This window comes from Labeo rohita, chromosome 24 (genome assembly GCF_022985175.1).
Source record: "Labeo rohita strain BAU-BD-2019 chromosome 24, IGBB_LRoh.1.0, whole genome shotgun sequence".
In the NCBI taxonomy this organism is placed as follows: Eukaryota; Metazoa; Chordata; class Actinopteri; order Cypriniformes; family Cyprinidae; genus Labeo; species Labeo rohita.
In genome coordinates this window covers 5,479,391-5,501,391 of record NC_066892.1, presented here as the reverse complement: position 1 = coordinate 5,501,391, position 22,001 = coordinate 5,479,391, and the positions used below count along the sequence as shown (strand labels likewise).

At 29.4% G+C, this 22,001-nt stretch overlaps 1 protein-coding gene across 3 annotated transcripts in view; it reads right to left on the bottom strand.

Annotated features, from left to right (window-relative positions):
- agap3 (ArfGAP with GTPase domain, ankyrin repeat and PH domain 3) overlaps nucleotides 1-22,001 on the bottom strand; it is a 214,151-nt gene that overhangs the window by 17,486 nt on the left and 174,664 nt on the right. For all 3 annotated transcript variants that reach the window (XM_051097602.1, XM_051097604.1, XM_051097601.1), the window contains exons 13-16: nucleotides 18,227-18,388; nucleotides 5,073-5,227; nucleotides 4,873-4,963; nucleotides 3,321-3,543 (exon numbers count right to left, since the gene is read on the bottom strand). In XM_051097602.1, the coding sequence (XP_050953559.1) occupies nucleotides 3,321-3,543; nucleotides 4,873-4,963; nucleotides 5,073-5,227; nucleotides 18,227-18,388 (631 nt within the window). The remainder of the gene's footprint in view (nucleotides 1-3,320; nucleotides 3,544-4,872; nucleotides 4,964-5,072; nucleotides 5,228-18,226; nucleotides 18,389-22,001) is intronic.

Below are 22,001 nucleotides of genomic sequence, written 5' to 3'. Positions count from 1 at the left end.
AATTATTATTTAAATAATAAAATAAAATAAAAAATAAAAATGTAAAAACTTGAACTAAATGAAAACTAGAAATATTGCCTTGGGAAATTACCGTAAATAAAAAAAAGTAGAAGCACTAAAATTACTAACTGGAAAAACAAAAACTGGGGGGAAAATGAATACAAATTAAAACATACACACATTTTTATATTATAAATGATTATTACTACATTAATTCTAAAATTAGACTATGTAAGTAATTAATTATTTTATTGGTAATTAATTATTTTATGACAGCTGGCAATAAAAAAGATTTTTAATAATTTTAGAATAATACTCTGGATTATTACTGTTAACTAAAACTATTAAAAACATTTTTCTTAAAAGAACAATTAAAAAAAAATTAAAACACATCAAATGACGAAAAACAGCATGAATTATTGTCATATTGTGAAAAGTAAACAAGCGCACCCTGATGACTACATATCGGATATATGTGTACTCTGAATACACATCATGTTTCAGCCATTACTCTTTGGCTGAGGAAAATCAGTTATGACGGTAATGAGATTTTCAGTTTTTGTCCGAGCGGGTGAGAGAATGAGTGAGCGAGCGAGAGAACGGGAGAAATGGAGGATGCCGTGAACCATCAGATTCTCCTGACAATGAAAAACATTCCCTCCTCCGGCAGTGAGGCCGTCCTGACGACTGAAGTGTGAGGGGGATATCAGCATCAATAATCTTTCATCAAGTCAAAAGCACTCGGCTGCAGCCCGCCAAGCACTCAATATATAACTGTGAGCCATCACTCGCCGCCGACTCAGAGAAAAGAACAGAGACAGAGAGCTGAAGCACCCCAGGTGGTGAGGAGATGGAAAGGGCCATCTTCCTTTACACGCTATCTGCTGCACGCACTCTTTTGTAGGGCAGTTGTTACATCTTTGTTCACGCTCGCCACTGACGGAAATCCTCACGCTCGCTTGCATACTACGAAGCGACGGGTCACTCCGCTGTCTTGTAAACACATATTACAGCAGGTGTAAACAGCTAAATTAATACACAGCCAGAGACAAATACAAGTCGTTGTAAGGTTGAGATCCCTCAGTAACCATATCAGTATCACATCTGCAGATTATGAACATATTCTGAAATTACTGGCGTCATTATAATGCCAGGAAGCAGATAATATAATAATAAAAGTACAAAATAATATTTTTAAATAATATAAAATGATCTAATTATGATGACAATATATAACATATAATACTATACAATAATATAATATTTTCAGTTATTTTTGTAACATTTCTTTACTATTACAGTTTTTATTAAAATTCCAAATTTTATTTATATATTTTTCAGCATTTTTTTGTGCTTTTGTTTTAATAATTTCCTTTTCAATTTTAGTTTTATTTAAATTTTAGTAATAAATAATATTATGATTACTATGAAAACATACAATACTTTAAAACAACATTTCTTTTCAGTTATTTTAGTACAATTTATATACTATTATAGTTTTTATTAATATTTAGAATTTTATTTTTATATTTTTTATTTTGGTTAGATTTTTAGCAATTTTTGTGCTTTTGTTTTAATAATTTCTTTTTTAATTTCATTTTTAATTTTTGCTCATTTTTAATTTTTATTTAAATTTTAGTAATAATATAATATTATCTGATTACTATGAAAACATATAATACTTTAAAATAACATTTTTTTTCAGTTATTTTAGTATAATTTATATACTATTGTAGTTTTTATTAATATTTAGAATTTTATTTTTATATTTTTTATTTTGGTTAGATTTTTAGCAATTTTTTGTGCTTTTGTTTTAAAATTTTCTTTTTTAATTTAATTTTTAATTTTTGCTCATTTTTAATTTTTATTTACATTTTTAGTAATAATATAATATCTGATTACTATGAAAACATATAATACTTTAAAATAATATCATCTTTTCAGTTATTTTAGTATAATTTATATACTATTATAGTTTTTATTCATATTTAGAATTTTATTTTTATATTTTGGTTAGATTTTTAGCTATTTTTTGTACCTTTGTTTTATTAATTTATTTTTTAATTTATGCTTAGTTTTATTTAAATTTTAGTAATAATTTAGTATTATCTAATTATTATGCCACAATAAAATATATAATATACCATATAATATATATATATACCATTACCAGACCTCATACAAATAATACACATTTTTAATACCAGGCTAAATAAATAAATAAATAAATAAATAAATAAAAGCTTTTTTCGAAGCACTTTATTAATAAAATTTAAAAATAAAAAATCTAAAATCTAAATAAATAAAACCAGACCTCATAAAAGATACTTATTTATTTATAATAAAATAAATAAATAAATACAAACTTTATTTTATACAGCACCTTTAAATGTGTTTTTTCTCAAAGTGCTTTTAGTTTTAACAAAAAATTAAAACAAAGTAAAATCTAAATAAATAAAAAATGCACAAAAAACTTCATCATACTATAAAGTCAACATATTGGTTATTGGCTACAGTTTTTAAGTCTGTAGCACTTAATCATGCACTAGGCGAAAATGACAAGTTCAGACCCTGAGAAAAGCAACAGCACAGCTCTCCTCATCAAGCCACACACTTTTAGGCATCATGCACATTCGTAACACAAACATGCATAACAAAATGCTATATACACTGCCCATCCAACAGCATGTCTCTAACAGATAAAGGCACAAGACAGAGTTCAGCAGCATTAAAATAAATCCCACATTATGATGCATTAGACCAAAGGTGTCTGACGGGATTCATACCCTCAGGAGTGACTGATACACCCCTCTGAGTGATGGATAGCTGTCAGAGCCACTGCGAGCTCTCAGTTGTGCCTCAAGGGGAGCGGTTTGGGACTGTAATAGTGCCCTTAATTGCCACCAAAAACACTCTTTTCTCCAGGTCATTAGACAGATTGGGAATGTGAGCGAGTGTGTCAGGCTTAAAGCGGGGAAACACCTCGAGACATGGCCTGGGAGCGAAGCAGGTGAGCAGCTCCAGACAATGGTCTATGGAGCCTATTATCTGCTGAAACATCTCATCTTCTTCAAACAGCACTAATGGAGCGATGATCGGGTGAAGATCCAGTCATTGATCATTTACTGACACTGGATGCAATGCTTACTGAATATGCTTCACATCCTGAACAATACTACACTTCACTTGATTTTATTAGCTAACAAACCTATTATAAACATTACTTTAATTCATGGGGCCTTGGGGAAAAGAATCTTGATTTTTTGACTTGTTTTCTTGTTTTCAAGGCTATCAGTGAATGCTTTGGAAAGGAGACCCACCTGGTGCTGTCCACCCCGGGTTTGGTGTATCCCTCTACACAGCCCTCCCATACGCTGTTGGCCATGGCGTTCCCGATGGCTGTCATCACCATGCTGAGCTCCACCGGCCAGTCGTCCAGGTCCAGAGAGCGTACGCGGGACAGATGGGTGCCCAGGTTCCTGTGCATCCCGGAGCACTCGATACAGATCAGAGCACCGAGGTTTAGACTGGCCCAGTCCGGATCTGAGGGTCAGAGACAATTACCATTCAGTTTTCAATTCCAAAATTGCATTTTATGCAATGCGAAATCTCATATGATAATTAGTGTATGGTATCATGGGTCATATTCAGCAGTGACTATGCCAATCTGAAACAATCCATCAAAAAAATAGAAAAAAAAAAAAAAACAGATTTTTTTTAATATAATTTAATTTCTTTTTATATTCTTTTTATTTTATGTTTTTAATTATTAATTTTGATATTATTGTTATTATTTAATTTTAGTGAAACCCCCCATTAAGAAAATTGTCTGAAAAATATTTTTTATTGAATTTATTATTATTATTTAATAAAATAAAAATATAAAAAATATTTTATTTGGTGAAATTTGGTACAGTGTTGGTGAAACTACCCAGCAACAACAACAAAAACATTTTTATTTTATGATTTTTATTTATTTGATTATTTTTTTAATAAAATATATTATTATTATAAAAATTTTCATTATGTTTTAATGATTCTAATGATCTATAGTAAAGTATAGTATAGTATAGTATAGATAAATTTCAATTATGTTTTTTCAATTATGTTTTATTATTTTAGTGTGGGTGAAACTACCCAACAACAACAAAAAAGTTTTTTATTTTTTAAAATTATTTTGATATTACTTTTACTATTGTAATGTTAGTGAAAAAAAAAAATATGGAAAATGTCTGAGAATTAAATTTATTATTATTATTATTATAAATATTTTATATTATTTTTATTTTATTTTCAATTATGTTTTATTATTTTAGTGTGGGTAAAACTACCCAGCAAAAACAAAATTCTTTACTAAATTTTTTTTTGTATTATTTTTATTTTAAATGTTTAATTATTTGTTATTTTAATGTAGGTGTAATTACCAGACCCCCCACAAAGACAGAAAAAAATATTTTTATTTAATTATTAAAATTAATTTTAATATTTTCTTTTTATTTGTTATTTTTACATTATTTTGTATTATTTGAATGTGGGTTAAACTACCACTAATGTGGGTCAAAACAGAAAAATGTCTGAAAAAATATTTTTATTTAAATTATCAAAATTAATTTTATTTTGTTATTTTTTATTATTTTATTTTTATTATTTTAATGTTGGTAAAACTACTCAACAAACATTTTTTTAATTAAATTATTATATTTTTTTACATTTTATTTGACATTATTTTTATTTATTTTTATTATTTTAAAGTACTTTACGTTATACCTCATAACACTATACAACAAAGGAGAAGACAAACATATGATAAAATGTCAAAGTCAAACTAGCTTCATGTTCAGAAATAGGTGCCGTCACATTTGTTGTACTCACTGGGGGCGTCACAGTCTGCACAGAAGCTGTTTCCCCTCACGTTCCTGATGGACTGGATGGCCACTGCATCACTCTGGCTTCCTAATCGAGACTATGTGGCATAACAATTCAGATTTAGATATCACAATTTGAAAAGAACACGTAAATACAGCATAGTAGCCTATTTCCATGGTATCTAAATAAACACAATATCATCTTACCTTGTTCTTGCTGCTCTCACAGGACTGTAGACTGGCAAATATCTGGCTCTCAATGGCCTGAACCCAGAGCTCTCTCTCCTCATACGTGGACGCCTCAAAATGCCACATCTGACCCGTCAGGGACACAATGATGAACTCAAACGACTCCTCTTGCTCTGAAACACACCAAACGAGAGATTGTTCAATTTGTTAAAGAGTATATCTGATACTGACAGATTTAAAAATAAAAAAAATGCATAAATGAATAAAATTGCAGATTAAAGTTGGAGATCATCTTCACTAAAGGCTGAAAATACAAAGATTTAAATGGCCAATATCCAAGGTGCATTATGGGTATCTGCGATTAGCGTCAGTTGCTGTTGTTCATCAGCATCGTAAAATCCAAGTGATTAAAAAGGTAAATACATCCATTAGAGTACTTATCTCATTACCAGTGAAGACTCATTATTATTGCAGCTGCCTAAATAGAATATAATGTGGGTTAATCATTCTGGTCACACTAATTTCCACACCGCAAAAACACGCGTGAGGTACTGCAACGTTTCTGCCGAGCTCAAATGAGGGGTAAGAGGTGAAAAACAGACCATCATTTCTGCAATTTGCTCAATATTCATTTCTAATCCATGATTACTTCGATATGTACGGGATGATGATTACACACGCGAGTATTACCGACAATAAAGCTGCGTGAGGCGAAAAGAAGTTCACAGACTCAATCGCTGCAGTTGTTCTACAGAAAAAGGCTGTTTATTAGTATTAAAACATCAAAACATAACACCATTTATTGACGCCCACTGGAAATGATCATTAGCACATTACTGAGCCCTCACTTTTACAGAAATGATCATGAATTATCAAGGTCATGTGCCAACCCCAGGTTTTTTTTGTAAATCTCTCCTATAATATTATATAACATGGTTGGAAATGCAATGAATGCAATACTATACTATACTATACTATACTATACATTGTTTGCACATTATTAAAATCCTATTTTTGAGAAATTATCACGAATTATCAATATATATTCAACAGGATCAGCTATACTATACTATACTATACATCATTAGCACATTATTAAAGTCCCATTTTTAAAGAAATTATCAATACATATATTTACCAGGGTTGGCAATACTACTATACTATTTTATTCTATACTATACTATACTATACTATACTATACTACAGATCATAAGCACATTATTAAAGTCCTATTTTTTGATTTGATTTTGATAAATGATTTAACAGGGTTGGGAATACTATACTATACTACACTATACTATACTATTAATTGTAGCACATTATAAAAGTCCCATTTTTATCATATTATCATTAATTATCAGTGTATGTATATTTAACAGGTTTGGCAATACTACTATACTATACTATACTATACTATACTAAATAATACGCTACTATACTATACTATACTATACTATACTATACTATACTATACTATACATCATTAGCACATTATTAAAATCAAATTTTAGAGAAATTATCATGAATGATCAATATATATTCAACAGGGTCAGCTATGCTATACTATATTACACTATACTATACTATACATCATTAGCACATTATTAAAGTCCCATTTTAGAGAAATTATCATGGATTATCAATATATGTATATTTAACAGTGTTGGCAATACTGTACTATACTATACTACACTATACTACACTATAGATCATTAGCACATTATTAAAGTCCCACATTATTAAAGTAAATTATCAATATATTTAACAGGGTTTGCAATACTACTATTCTATTCAATTCTATTCTATTCTATTCTACAGATCATAGCACACAGCACATTATTAAAGTCCCATTTTTTAGAGAAATTATCATGAATTATCAATATATGTATATTTAACAGGGTTGTCAATACTATACTATACTATTAATTATAGCACATTATTAAAGTCCCATTTTTAAAGAAATTATTATTAATTATCGGTGTATGTATATTTAACAGGTTTGGCAATACTACTATACTATACTATACTATACTATACTATACTATACAACACTACACTACACTATACTATACTATACTATACAATAGATCATTAGCACATTATTAAAGTCATTTTTAGAGAAATGATCAATATATTAATTTAACAGGGTGGCAATACTACTGTACTATTCTATTCTATACTATACTAGTATATACTACACTATGCTATACTATACTATACTATTGATTATAGCACATTATTAAAGTCCCATTTTTAGAGAAATTATCATTAATTATCCGTATATGTATATGTAACAAGTCTGGCAATACTACTATATATTATACTATACTCTACTATACTATAGATCATTAGCACGATATCAAAGTCACATTTTTAGAGAAATTATCATGAATTATCAATATTTATTTAAAAGAACTGGCTACACTGCACTGCACTGCACTATATTATAGATCACTGAACAATGGACAAACAATGACAATAAACTCAAATTCAATTCAATCATTAGCACATTATTAAAGCCCCATTTTTAAAGAAATGATCATGAATTATCAATATATACATTTACCAGGGTTGGCAATAATATAATATAATATAATATAAAAACTCCACACGTAACTTTAAATTCAGATGAAATGTTAAGTGTGGTTATAAGGCAATGGTTTATCTTGAATGTGAAACATATAGATCTCTGTCTGCTCTAATCTCGATCAATAATCTCCATATGATGACTCCAACACATGCATATGATTGTCAAAGCCTCCCGTTCACTTCAGCGGAGCACATGGCCTCAAGCGAACGGCAACAATCCAATTAGTTTGACACCCTGCTCAATTATCCGATTTATTCACGGGACTTGACTCCAGGTCAGAGATCAATACAGAGCCAGCAGCTTTGTGTCTAAATCAAGGACTAAAGGGTGAAGGTCTGTCGCCCCAGTTGATCTCTTTGCTTTGTTTACATTTCATGCTTCTTTTTGTTGGAAATCAACCACAAATGTACAACGGGATGCACAATACATGTGGATAAATGTGTTGCACAGAGGTCTCTACAACTACTTCAGAGTGCACATATTTCGTATTTCAGTATCACAGAAGGGAATATATTGTATTTGGATAACATTTCGGCTGTCGTGATACAGTTTCTCTCCTGCTATTATGAACAGCAACACAATTATCTTGCATTGCACTGTCCAATGATTATACACCTCTGCATCTGAACACAGACAATTATTCTGTTGGCTGGCCATCTGATAAATTAGCCATTACAACAGGTAATTTCAATATGGAATTATTAAAAACTCTGTTTCTAATGGCAGCAGCTCAAAACCACAGAGAATAAAGGATAAGCGACATTCATTTTGTGCATTAGTTGTTAAGCAGCGCACAAAATAACAGTAATTGGTTATTTTGGTAATACTTCTTTGAATAAAAAGGAGTCTAAAAGTTTATTTTTAAATCTAGTGAGCTGCCTATTTAGAATTTGAAGGCACTTATGATGCATCTAAATGCTGTCTAGATAGGCACTCTAGGTTTTGAAACACATCCTATTCAGCACCTCTTTGGTCACAATATATAGTGATCACGGTTCACAATTCAAGGCAAAATCAACAGCGGTTCATTGTAATAAAAAGAAAATCATTTGACCATTAAAAAAAAAAAACTAGAAAATGGACCCTTAATTGTTGCATGTCAGGATCAACTAATCCAAAGGTTAAGCTTCAAATATAATATTACCTATATATATAGAGAGAGAGAGAGGGTTTACATACAGGTTACAGTTTGACACTTCAATTAAAAGCATTTAAAAGTACAAAAGCCATTAAATCGTTGTGTTTGGTAAGTTTGGTAAACAAATAAAATAGAACAAAATAGTAAAATTGATTAATTTATTAAAAAAATATTTAATTTAAAAAATGTTAAATTTGGAGTAAAACGTCAACAACTGCATCAAAACTGTGATATTTAGTTTGGTAAATAAAATAAAATAAAATAAAATTTGTGTCTTTTACTTAAATATTTAATTTAAAAAATGTTAAATTTGGAGTAAAACATGTCAACAACTGCATCAAAACTGTGATATTTAGTTTGGTAAATAAAATAAAATAAAATAAAATAAAATAAAATAAAATAAAATTTGTGTCTTTTACTTAAATATTTAATTTAAAAAATGTTAAATTTGGAGTAAAACGTCAACAACTGCATCAAAACTGTGATATTTAGTTTGGTAAATAAAATAAAATAAAATAAAATTTGTGTCTTTTACTTAAATATTTAATTTAAAAAATGTTAAATTTGGAGTAAAACATGTCAACAACTGCATCAAAACTGTGATATTTAGTTTGGTAAATAAAATAAAATAAAATAAAATTTGTGTCTTTTACTTAAATATTTAATTTAAAAAATGTTAAATTTGGAGTAAAACATGTCAACAACTGCATCAAAACTGTGATATTTAGTTTGGTAAATAAAATAAAATAAAATAAAATAAAATAAAATTTGTGTCTTTTACTTAAATATTTAATTTAAAAAATGTTAAATTTGGAGTAAAACGTCAACAACTGCATCAAAACTGTGATATTTAGTTTGGTAAATAAAATAAAATAAAATAAAATAAAATTTGTGTCTTTTACTTAAATATTTAATTTAAAAAATGTTAAATTTGGAGTAAAACATGTCAACAACTGCATCAAAACTGTGATATTTAGTTTGGTAAATAAAATAAAATAAAATAAAATAAAATAAAATAAAATAAAATAAAATAAAATAAAATTTGTGTCTTTTACTTAAATATTTAATTTAAAAAATGTTAAATTTGGAGTAAAACGTCAACAACTGCATCAAAACTGTGATATTTAGTTTGGTAAATAAAATAAAATAAAATAAAATAAAATTTGTGTCTTTTACTTAAATATTTAATTTAAAAAATGTTAAATTTGGAGTAAAACATGTCAACAACTGCATCAAAACTGTGATATTTAGTTTGGTAAATAAAATAAAATAAAATAAAATAAAATTTGTGTCTTTTACTTAAATATTTAATTTAAAAAATGTTAAATTTGGAGTAAAACATGTCAACAACTGCATCAAAACTGTGATATTTAGTTTGGTAAATAAAATAAAATAAAATTTGTGTCTTTTATATTAATATCACATTTTTTACATTTTAAATTCAGAGCAAAAATGTCAACAACTGCATCAAAACTAATATTTATTTATTAAAATTTAAAACATGTCAACAACTGCATCAAATTGTGTTTTTTAGCTTGGTAATAAAATAAAATAAAATTAAATAAAACGTCTCTTTTATTTAAATATTTAATTTTTAAAAAATTGGAGGAAAAACATGTCAACAACTGCATCCAATTGTGTTATTTTTAGCTTGGAAATAAAATAAAATAAAATAAAATAAAAAGTCTATTTTATGGTAATAAAATAAAAATGCACTGGTAATAAAATAAAATAAAATTTGTTTCTTTTATTTAAATAATTTTGAAAATTTTAAATTTGGAGGAAAATTTGCAAAAGCACCCCAGGATGATTTGACTGGTTGAGTGAATGTCCAGAATCAGATCTAGAATCTAAACAAAGATGAAGCTCAAATATAAGAAAGTTTTAATTTGTTTAACATTCGTTGGTTGCTCCCATACGTTCATATATGTGTTATGCCATAGGACTGATGACTTCTCTCTTATTCTAAAATAAGAAAATGTCTCAAACACAGGACTGTAGTGAAAGTGCACTGCACTGCATTAAAGGAAAGAAGAAAGCATCTTATCTATAAAAAATTACCCATAGACTCTGAGGTTTGTTAATATAAAATGTGCAATAACACAAGCTCCCAATCAGCCACTGGTGCTCAGAAATTAGCAGTAATGAGACGGAGCAGAGCAGGTTCTGCCTGACTACATCCAGTTAAAATCCAATCTGAGGGACTGGAGGCAAAGAGGGCAGAAACAACTTACCTTAATTAATACGCTACAATAAAAGAAAGATAACAACATCGAAAACCACAGCCTCTCTCTGCTTCTCTCATCTCCTCCAGGCCCTTGCAATCTTTCATTCATGTTTCTATTCACATCACATTCACATTCAGACACACAAACACTACCATTCAATTTCTTTAGTGTTTTTGAAGTCTAGCTTCCTCATTTATTTGATGAAAAATACAGTAAAAACAGTATTATTGTGAAATAGTTTTCTAATTTAAAATAACGGTCTACTAATTTAATATAAGATAAAATTTATTTCTGTGATGCAAAGCTGAATTTTCAGCATCATTACTCCAGTCTTCACTGTCACATGATCCTTCAGAAATCATTCTAGTAAACTGATTTTTAAACACTAAATAGTGTCGATTTTGGTCTTTAAGGTGAGATCAAAAAAGTGAATTAGCACAGAGCGAGAATGAAAGAGAGGAAACAAAATTTCTTTTCGTTCCTCTTTTCGTTGCATTCTTTGAAATAAAAATTAAAAATAATTTTATTTAAATGTTTAATTTTTAAAATGTTAAATTGGAGGGAATTTTGCAGCTGCATCAAAACTGATATTTAGTTTGGTAAATAAAATAAAATAAAATAATACTTAAAAAAAAATTTGGAGGCAAATCATGTCAACAACTCCATCAAAACTGATACTTAGTTTAGTAAAATAAAATAAAATAAAATAAAGTAAAATAAAATAAAATGTGTTTCTTTTATTTAAATATTTAATTAAAAAATTATAATTTGGAGGAAAGACATATGAACAACTGCATCAAACCTGCGATATTTAGTTTAGTAAACAAATAATAAAATAAAATAAAATACTCCAAACATGTCAACAGCTGCATCAAAACTGATATTTAGTTTGGTAAATAAAATAAAATAAAATAAAATAAAACAAAATAAAAAAGTGTTTCTTTTATTTAAATATTTAATTAAAAAATTATAATTTGGAGGAAAGACATATGAACAACTGCATCAAACCTGTGATATTTAGTTTAGTAAACAAATAATAAAATAAAATAAAATAAAATTAAATTTGTCCATTTTATTTAAATATTAAATTTAAATGCTTAAATAAAAATAAGCAAATAAATACAAATATTTATTTTTATTTAAATATTTAATTTAAAAACTTAAAATTTAGATTTGCATCACAGAAATAAAATACATTTTACCTTATATTAAATTAGTAAACTGTTATTTTAAATTAGAAAAAAACATTTCACAATATTGCTGTTTTTTTACTGTATTTTTCATAAAATAAAATAAAACGTGTTTTTTTTTTTTATTTAAAAAATAATAATTTGGAGGAAATATGTCAAGAACTGCATCAAATCGGAGATATTTAGTTTGGTAAACAAATAAAATAAAATAAAATAAAATGTGTTTCTTTTATGTAAATACTTAATTTAAAAAAATAATAATTTGGATGAAAAACATGTCAAAAACTGCCTCTAAACTGTAATATTTAGTTTAGTAAACAAATAAAATAAAATAAAATATAGCTTCTTTTATTTAAATATAATTTTTTCTAAGTTTTCAAATTCGGAGGAAAAACTGCATTAAAACTCTTAAAATCACTCGAGGATGCACTGCAGCTGGTTAAGTGAATGTCCAGAATAATCAGAGCTACAATCTAAACAAGAATGAAGCTCCAATATAAGAGAGTTTTCATTTGTTTAACATTTGTTGGTTGTACCCATACGTGAGATTAATGCGAGATCAAAAAAGCTAATTAGCACAGAGCGAGAATGAAAGAGAGGAAAAGGAAATCCCAACATTTGCTCAAGTGCATCCCATTTAATGGAAGCAGATGCTTCTAGTCCAAACGCCCTCTGGGTCAGACGCCTGCTCCAGTACCACATCTGGACCTGCCAGTGTGACCCGATTGCTATTCTGTCAGAGCGCGCGGCCACGCGACCACAGATCCATCAAATCGGCGCCGGCGCAAAGCCGCGAGGGGTTTAAGTCAAGGTGTGTGTGTGTGTTGCTTTACAAACTCCAATAGGTGACAATGTTGAATCCAACACATGTGCGCTAGTACACTAAACAGGTCTGGGCCTATAGAGATGCTAGCTGGTGTCTAAGAATTAACGGGCAGCTGGGAGGAACCAGACCTGCCTGTGCCATCTGTAAATGTCAGCGGCGGCGTTTGCTCATTTTACACATCATTAAAGGCAATATTCCTAACCTGTATTAGAGCAATCAGCACGCGCCCATTACTGACACGGGCCTGGGGGGATAGGGCCAAACACTGAGGAGGCGAGAACGCACTCACCGTCTCCATCAGACGCACACACAGAGTAAACAATAACACCTCCTTATACACACACACACACACACACACACACACACACACACACACACACGACACTTCAAACAATGAACTGAAGGTAAATGCAGACATAAACACTCCCCAGCAATGATCTGATGCATGTGAATGTACAAATATATACATGCAGTTGTATTTATCTTGTTTAAAAGGTCTAACGGAGACACAGGAAGCACATGAAGCTTCATTTGCTGCTGGGTGTCTGGAAACCGGGCAAGTGTATTTATCAGCCTGGAGGATCAAAACAAGCAATGCCACCTGGACGTCATTATATCAGTATGAAAACTACTTAAAAGTTAAGAAATAAATGTATAGGACTGTAGTAATCTTTGTATTTAGAGCAAGCTGAATCAAGAAACTGATTAGGCCTGCCATAATAAACACATAAGAATAAATTAATAATAATTGTTACTATTAATAATAATAATAATGATAATAATAAATGAGATTAGATAATTAATATAAAAAATAATAAAATGTAATAAGTTTAAATATATAAATACCAAATAACAACATTAATAATTATTAGATTAGATGAAATATTTAACATTAAAATATATTAAAATGTACTACTAATAATTTTTAAATGTATATAAAGCAAATATAATAATCATTTTAAATATATATGGAAAAAATAAAAATAAATTAATAATAAAAATAATAATAATCAAATAACAAATTAGATTAGAAACTAATATTTAAAAATGTATTTAAAATGTAATGTTTAAATATATAAATATCAAATAATAACATAATTATAAGAGTATATTAAATATTTATTATTTAAATACATTAAAAGGAAATAATAATTTCAAATATATACAAAACAAATAAGAATAACTTAATGATAATAATAATAATAATAATAATAATAATAATATTAATAATAAATGAGATTAGATGATAAATATTTAAAAAATGTATTTAAAATGTAGTAAGTTTAAACATAGAAATACCAAATAATAACATTAATAATTATATTTGATGAAATATTTAATATTTAAATAAATGAACATGTAACAATAATTTTAAATATACATAAATAAATAAGAATAAATTAATAATAATAGTATCTGTTACTATTATTATTATTAGTAGTAGTAATAATAATAAATGAGATTAGATAATAAATATTGAAAAATGTATTTAAAATGTAATAAGTTTAAATATATAAATACCAAACAATTACAATAATTTTTAGATTAAATAAAAAAAATAAATAAATGTAAATGTAATATTAATTTTAAATATATAAGCAAATAATAATAATAATAATAATAATGGATGAAAATAAATATTTTATATTTAAACAACAAGAATTTAATAATTAAACTTTAATGTAATAAAAGTAACTAGCTGTTATTACTAGTAGTATTTATTTTTGGGTTGTCAAACAATTAATTGCATCCAAAATAATGTTTGTGTGTGTGTATGGTGTATATTTATTATGTATATATAAATACACAAACATACATGTATATATTTAATAAAAAATTATATTTATATATAAAATATTTATATTTTTACAATAAACTTTTTTTTTGGATGCAATTTTATTTATATACATTTAAAAATGTAATAATCGTCACAAATACTACTAGTAATAATACCTATTATTATTATTATTATTATTATTATTATATTTAAATGTAATTATTTAATTATTAAATTCTAATATATTTAAATATGTTAAGCTAATGTGTGTTATTTAAAAAGTTGAGTAGAGTAATTATCCAAAAAATACATAATTTGTGACCCAGAGTTTAAACACTACACTGTAACACTTTTAGTTCAGTCAAATTTCATGTTATAAAAAACAAGTGTGCAATAAAAATGCAGCTTAAAGTAAACTACACATAAAAAATAAATAGATTTGCAGAAACTGCAAGTTTCCTAGAGAAACATACTACAGAAAACCCAGATTAATCAAACTCCAGAATGGCAGAGCAGAGTGAAGATAAACGTGTGGTCGCAAAGAAAGGCATTAAAGCTCCTGTCAGTCGACTCAACGGGAACCCTGGGCGGTCTTTTAAACACTTGAGATGTTCATTACACCACCGTACATCCAGCGGAAATGCAGAAGATGCTTCACTGAAGCTGTTCAAATGGATTGACTCTGCATGTAGAAGTATTAAACTCAAACTTTAATTTAGGGTAGAAACAGCTCAAACAAAGTCAGTGCCTGCTTGAATCAAGTGGAATGATTCAAAAGAATCAGCACTGAAATGAACTGATTCACTAAAACGAATCAGATCCTTCATTTAGTTGTCTAAGCATGTCTTAATTGTGGACATTCACGTAAAACCATCAGCTGCCCGAGACTATTTGCGAATCAGCGCTGTAAAAATCTTCCGGACACTTCCCAGAGACGTTCGCTCATAAAGCGAAGCACGGAAAAAGTTGCCTCACCTTGTTCGAGAGCGACAGCACATTTGATTTATGATGCTTCACAACAGCTAAAATTCGATTTCTGCCAGCATTCGCCGCTTTTGATTGCCCCGTAAATGAGATAAACTGATAGCAATTTATTCAAGGATCCAAGCGCTCCCCTCCACCCCTCCCGTCTCTCCCACTCCTCTGCCTTCAGCAGATACAACTTGCTCCATGTGAGTGATTCTCATACTTAAGCAATATGTCTGTATTCTGCATGCACTCACTAGAACAGACAAGCGCGCACTAATAGAACCTTTCAGACTGTACAGAGGCAAAAACGACGACGCTCATGATGGAAGTTCGTAGGAAATTGCGTTCGCGCGCACACACATCCAGCCGCTGTTATTCCGCCCGATGACCAAGCTTAAGAAAATCAGAGGTTAGACCTTGTGTTGTTGAGGAACGGTCTGCGTAATGAGACAGAACGTCTTTAACTCGAGCTGCAATGGGAAATGACCACGTTTGTGATCCCTTGAGCTTGTAATGTCGTCCATACGCATTTAAAACTAATCAAACAGTCACAATACTGGCGCTGGATCATTTGAGGCGATTTTAGCTCATGTAAAAACACAATTAAACTTCATCCTGGTCGCATTTAAAGTCACAGACGTGATCTAGAAGAGCAATTTGAGAGGAATATGCTTCTTCAAACCTTAAATGTTGACAGAATCTGTGTTTTTACCACCTACAGACATGTATTTATCAATTGGGACCCTGGACCACAAAACCAGTCTTAAGTAGCATAAGTATATTTGTAGCAATAGCCAACAATACATTGCATGGGTCAAAATTATTGATTTTTCTTTTATGACAAAAATCATTAGGACATTAAGTAAAGATCATGTTCAATTTAGATATTTTGTAAATTTCCTACCGTAAATATAACTTAATTTCTGATTAGTAATATGCATTGCTAAGAACTTCATTTGCACAACTTTATATGGGATTTTCTCAATATTTAAATGTTTTTTGCATGTATATACTTAAGAAATTAGTATATACTTAAGAAATTAACTTTTTAACTAACGTTAAAAAGTTGAGCAATTATTCAAAAAGTACATAATTTGTGACATTAAGTAAAGATCATGTTCAGTGAAGATATTTTGTAACTTTGCTTCCGTAAATATATCAAAACTTAATTTTTGATTAGTGATATGCATTGCTAAGAACTTTCTTTGCACAACTTTATAGGTGATTTTCTCAATATTTAATTTTTTTTTGCATGTATATATTTAAGAATTTTTTTAATATTTATATATAAAATATTAATATATTTTTAAATTATTTTTTTTGATACAATTAATCTGCATTAATCATTTGTCAGCCCTAATCATCACAATTACTACTAGTAATAATACCTATTTTTATATTTAATTATTTTATTATTACATTTTGATATATTCTAATGTTTATCTAATGCTAAAAAGTTGAGTAATTATCCAAAAAGTACATAATTTGTGAGATTAAGTAAAGATCATGTTCACTGAAGATATTTTGTACATTTCCTACTGTAAATATATCAAAACTTAATTTCTGATTAGTAATATGCATTGCTAAAAACTTCATTTGCACAACTTTATAGGTGATTTTCTCAATATTTAGATTTTTTTGAAGTATATATTTAAGAAAAAAATGTATGTTTATTTATAAAATATTAATTTTTTTTTTAATATTTTATTTTTGGATACAATTAATCAGCATTAATCATTTGTCAGCCCTAAAACATACATACATACATACATACATACATACAGTATAGTAATATGCATTGCTTAAAACTTCATTTGCACAACTTTATAGGTGATTTTCTCAATACTTAGGTACTTTTTGCACCCTTAGATTGCAGATTTTCAAATAGTCAGGCAAATATTGTCCTATACTAACAAACCATACATCAATAGAAAGCTTATTTATTCAGCTTTCAGACATTGTATACATCTCAGTTTCAAAAAATGGACTATTAGGACTGGTTTTGTGGTCCAGGTTACATTTAATGTCTTTTTAGCACTTCAAATGTGCAGTGGCTCTAGGTGGACTTATAAAATGGTTTAAAAAAAACAATAATTTTATTAGGAAGCGTCTGTGTCAGCGTCATTGATGGACAGCGTCCATCTAGTTGATGGATTTTGCCTATTGGCAACAAAACAGCCTGAGGGAAGTGCTTTTGTTTCCTCAATAACAACCAATTAGGAGACTGTATTTGTCATTGGGACGGGCAATAAAACCGAAGTGGCACCCTGTTTGTGACACATCATCTCTGTCGCATGTGGCACAGAACAATGGATCAAATCAAAGTGTTTTCTAATTCTGAAAGAAACTGATTTATTAGCCACTAAGACTAGCCTACAGTTATAGATGCACAAAAACTGCTGGTGTTTGTGATAGTGAGGTGCAAGCAAACTTGTACAGTTTTGTGTCCTTTACCTTCATTCCCTGCAGAAAGGCCGTCCGGTTTGGTTATGCCTGTGCTCTTTTTCCGTCTGTGTTTCTTGCGGTTGGCGTGAGGTGATGGTGGAGGTTCAAGTTTGGGGCTGGTGGCGCTGCTCATGCCAGGGGCGGAGCTGAGAGGATCTGTCATTCCATTGGCTGGAGGAGAGAAAACAGACATGAAGTTCAACCAATAGAGTCTCTTATCTGGAATCATTGCATTTCAATTAGTCAAACTGCATAAACTTTTTTGCTGTGGTCTGGCAAATTGTATTTCACAAACTGTATAACCAGAAATGCGTAAGTGACATTTCACCAACTTTACAGGAGGGCCAAAACAAAAATTTACCATAGTTTGATCTGACTTTCTGTACTGATTTAAATCGTTTATAATATAAAACTTTTGCCAGTAGATCATCAAGATCTCTTTCATTTGATATATATATATATATATATATACACACAGTGTTGGGGGTAACGCATTACAAGTAACACGAGTTACGTAATATTATTACTTTTTCCAAGTAACTAGTAAAGTAACACATCACTTTCTAATTGACAAAAAAATATCTGAGTTACTTTTTTCAAATAAGTAATGCCAGTTAGTTTTCCCCCCATTTATTGATTAAAAGTCCCCATGTTGAGAGAAATCGGGAGTAAGATGTTCTAGAATAAACGTGAACATGCATTAATTCATCTCACTCACAAAAAACAGATTCAGTATTCCTCAAAATGAATAAAAACTGTGACATTCAACTCAGAATATGACGCAAACCTGCAATAATTAAATATGTTAAATAATACAAATATCCTTTACGCATTTAATCCCATTTTATTAACCAAAGTCTTTGCTGCTGACCTTCGATGATCCAATTCAACCATACTAATAAGCAAAAATTACTCAAGATAATCTAACATTTGTTTTCCCTTTTTTTATTACTGAAGAGTTGACATTTTTCCTTCTGCAATCTACTGTACAGATGTGAATTTACTTTTTTCAAAGCCTGAGGCTTTCGGTGTGAAAAGGCTTTTACATTTGCCAAAAATAGGATCTTTTATATTAAAAACAAACAAGCAAGCCCTGCCCAGATTTAAAAAGTAACGCACAAGTAAAGTAACACATTACTTTCCATAAAAAGTAACACAATTAGTTAATTTTTTTTTAGGGAGTAACTCAATATTGTAATGCATTACTTTTAAAAGTAACTCTCCCCAACACTGTATATATATATATATATATATATATATATATATATAAACAAAAATAGAAAATATTCTTAATGAAAATATTAATATATCTATAATTGTTTATGTGTGTGTATATATATACTGTATATATATATATATATATATATATTTTTAGAAATAGTACATACACACACATATTTACAAATAGTAATTATTTATAATAAATGTATAATTCTTTTCAATTATTTAAATATATATACACTCACAGTTACAAACTGTAACTATTCATTATGAAAATATTATCTGTAATTACCAAAAATAGTGATTATTTATAAGGAAAATATTAATTTTTAAAATTTTTAACAAAATTTAAAATATGTAATTTTATTATAATTTGTATGTATGTGTGTATATATTTATAATCTAAATGTTAATATTATCTATTACGATTTTCAGTAATTTAAATATGTATATACACACACACACACACACACAATTATATGTTCAAATTGTAAATATCTATCTATTAATAAAAAGAAAATATCTATTTAGCTATAATATAATTGTTTTTAAAATATGTAATTTATATATATATATATAAATATATATATATATAGACTTTTTTTCAATATTTAAAATATGTATATATGTATGGTTTGTTATGATAGGGCAATGTCCGGCTGAGGTACAACTATTTGAATATCTGGAATCTGAGGGTGCAAAAACATCAAAATATTGAAAAAAATCGCCTTTAAAGTTGTCCAAATGAAGCTCTTAGCAATACATATTACTAGTCAAAAATGAAGCTTAATATCCTAATGATTTTCGGCATAAAAGAAAAATTGATAATTTTGCCCCATACAATGTTTTGTTGGCTATTGCTACAAATATACCCGGTGCAACTCATGACCGGTTTTGTGGTCCAGGGTCACATATTATGTTATTACAGTTCGACTAACGATTTTCCTTTTGGACCACTTCCACCCATTTTACAGAACAACTGAAGATTCACAACCACTGAGAAAAACAAGATCTGGACCACACCTCCGTTTCACCTCTATTAGCCTGACGAGAAGGGGACGTGCACGTGAGTAACAAATGATGATTTGCTGTTGCCCGAGGACCGCCGCTGTAATGGGAGACGCCACACGAGCATCCGAGCACAAGAGAGAGGTTGGGTTGGGCGTAAGGTGATTTTACAGGAGCGATATCAACCTGCCGCTCCACGCTAGCGTGTTTCTGTGACGCGTTAAGAAAAGGGGGTGTCAGTAGGGAAGCCACAACCATCTTTCTGAGCCTCATGACACCTCCACATCATTTTTGGGCGCCCTCGGGACACTATTACCCACAACCCCCCGACCAGCCCAGGGGCAGAAGGGCCCGGCAAAGTGGACCCCATATTGTTAGCGGCCCTCAGAAACACACTCGCGCACACGGTGTGTCAGATGCGGGCAGCCTCCTCCATTGTCTTGGCATCAAAAGCTCATTGTAGTGTTGCAAACTCCATTCATCTCCACAGGCCTGGGGTGTCTAAGAGTGTGCGCGCGTGCAAATGTGTGTGTGTCGCCCGGGTCTGGGAGTGTCTGAAACCCGCGGAGCCAAATAACGCATATTCTAATGGCACCGACAACCATTAGCCTGTGTAGAACATTAGGCGTAATTTGGGGGTTTACCTTGAGGGATGGCGAGGCTAGCGTGCTCTTTAAAGAGAGAGAGATGGAGGCCGCGCAGGGGGTACAGGAGGATAAACTACAGCCGCCCGATCAGCCGTAGGCACCCGCGACTTTAGCGGCTCGCTAATGCGACTTTAACACTTCGCTTTCCCCGCTACGATTCCGTACGACGGTCGCTTCGTCTGGCGAACCGACGCAATTTGTTGTTTTATTGATAAGATGCGGTTAATAATTATGATTGAGGCGTTTAATAAGAACAGCTTGATAATGAATAAATGATGAAGCGGAGGATTACTCAAATGCACTGTGGGATTTGAGCTTAATTACACATGGCAAGAGACAAATTAGAGGGTTTAACAATTAGCCTCGTTACACAATTACAATAATTCTCAATCAATATTGTTGCTTTATCTTTATCAAAGACACGCAAGAAAGATTCATCCTAATGATAATGTTACTGGTTTTTGGACTCTAGACATGTAAATTTAGCTTTTTAAATCAAATATTACGATTATATGTTTAAATTAACACATTTATATTTTAATTCATAAGGGAAAGTAGTTATTAAAAACTTTTTACCATTTTAATCATTTTAATTTCACTTTAACTAGTTAATTGTAAATAATGAATTAGTGAATTTTAAATACATATAAATACATTTTCTTACTAAATGCACACATGCACACAAAATTATATAATTATATTAAATTTATTAAATAATAAATTATTTAATTATAATAAAAAATATTTTTTATATATTTATAACATATTTAATAAACTTTTGGGTGTATCATTAATTAAAGATACAATCAACAACATTTTTTGTATTTTATTTTTTATTATATTCTGAAAAGATTTTTAATAAATGTTGGATGAAAAGACAAAAACTAATTATTTAAAATATATTAAAT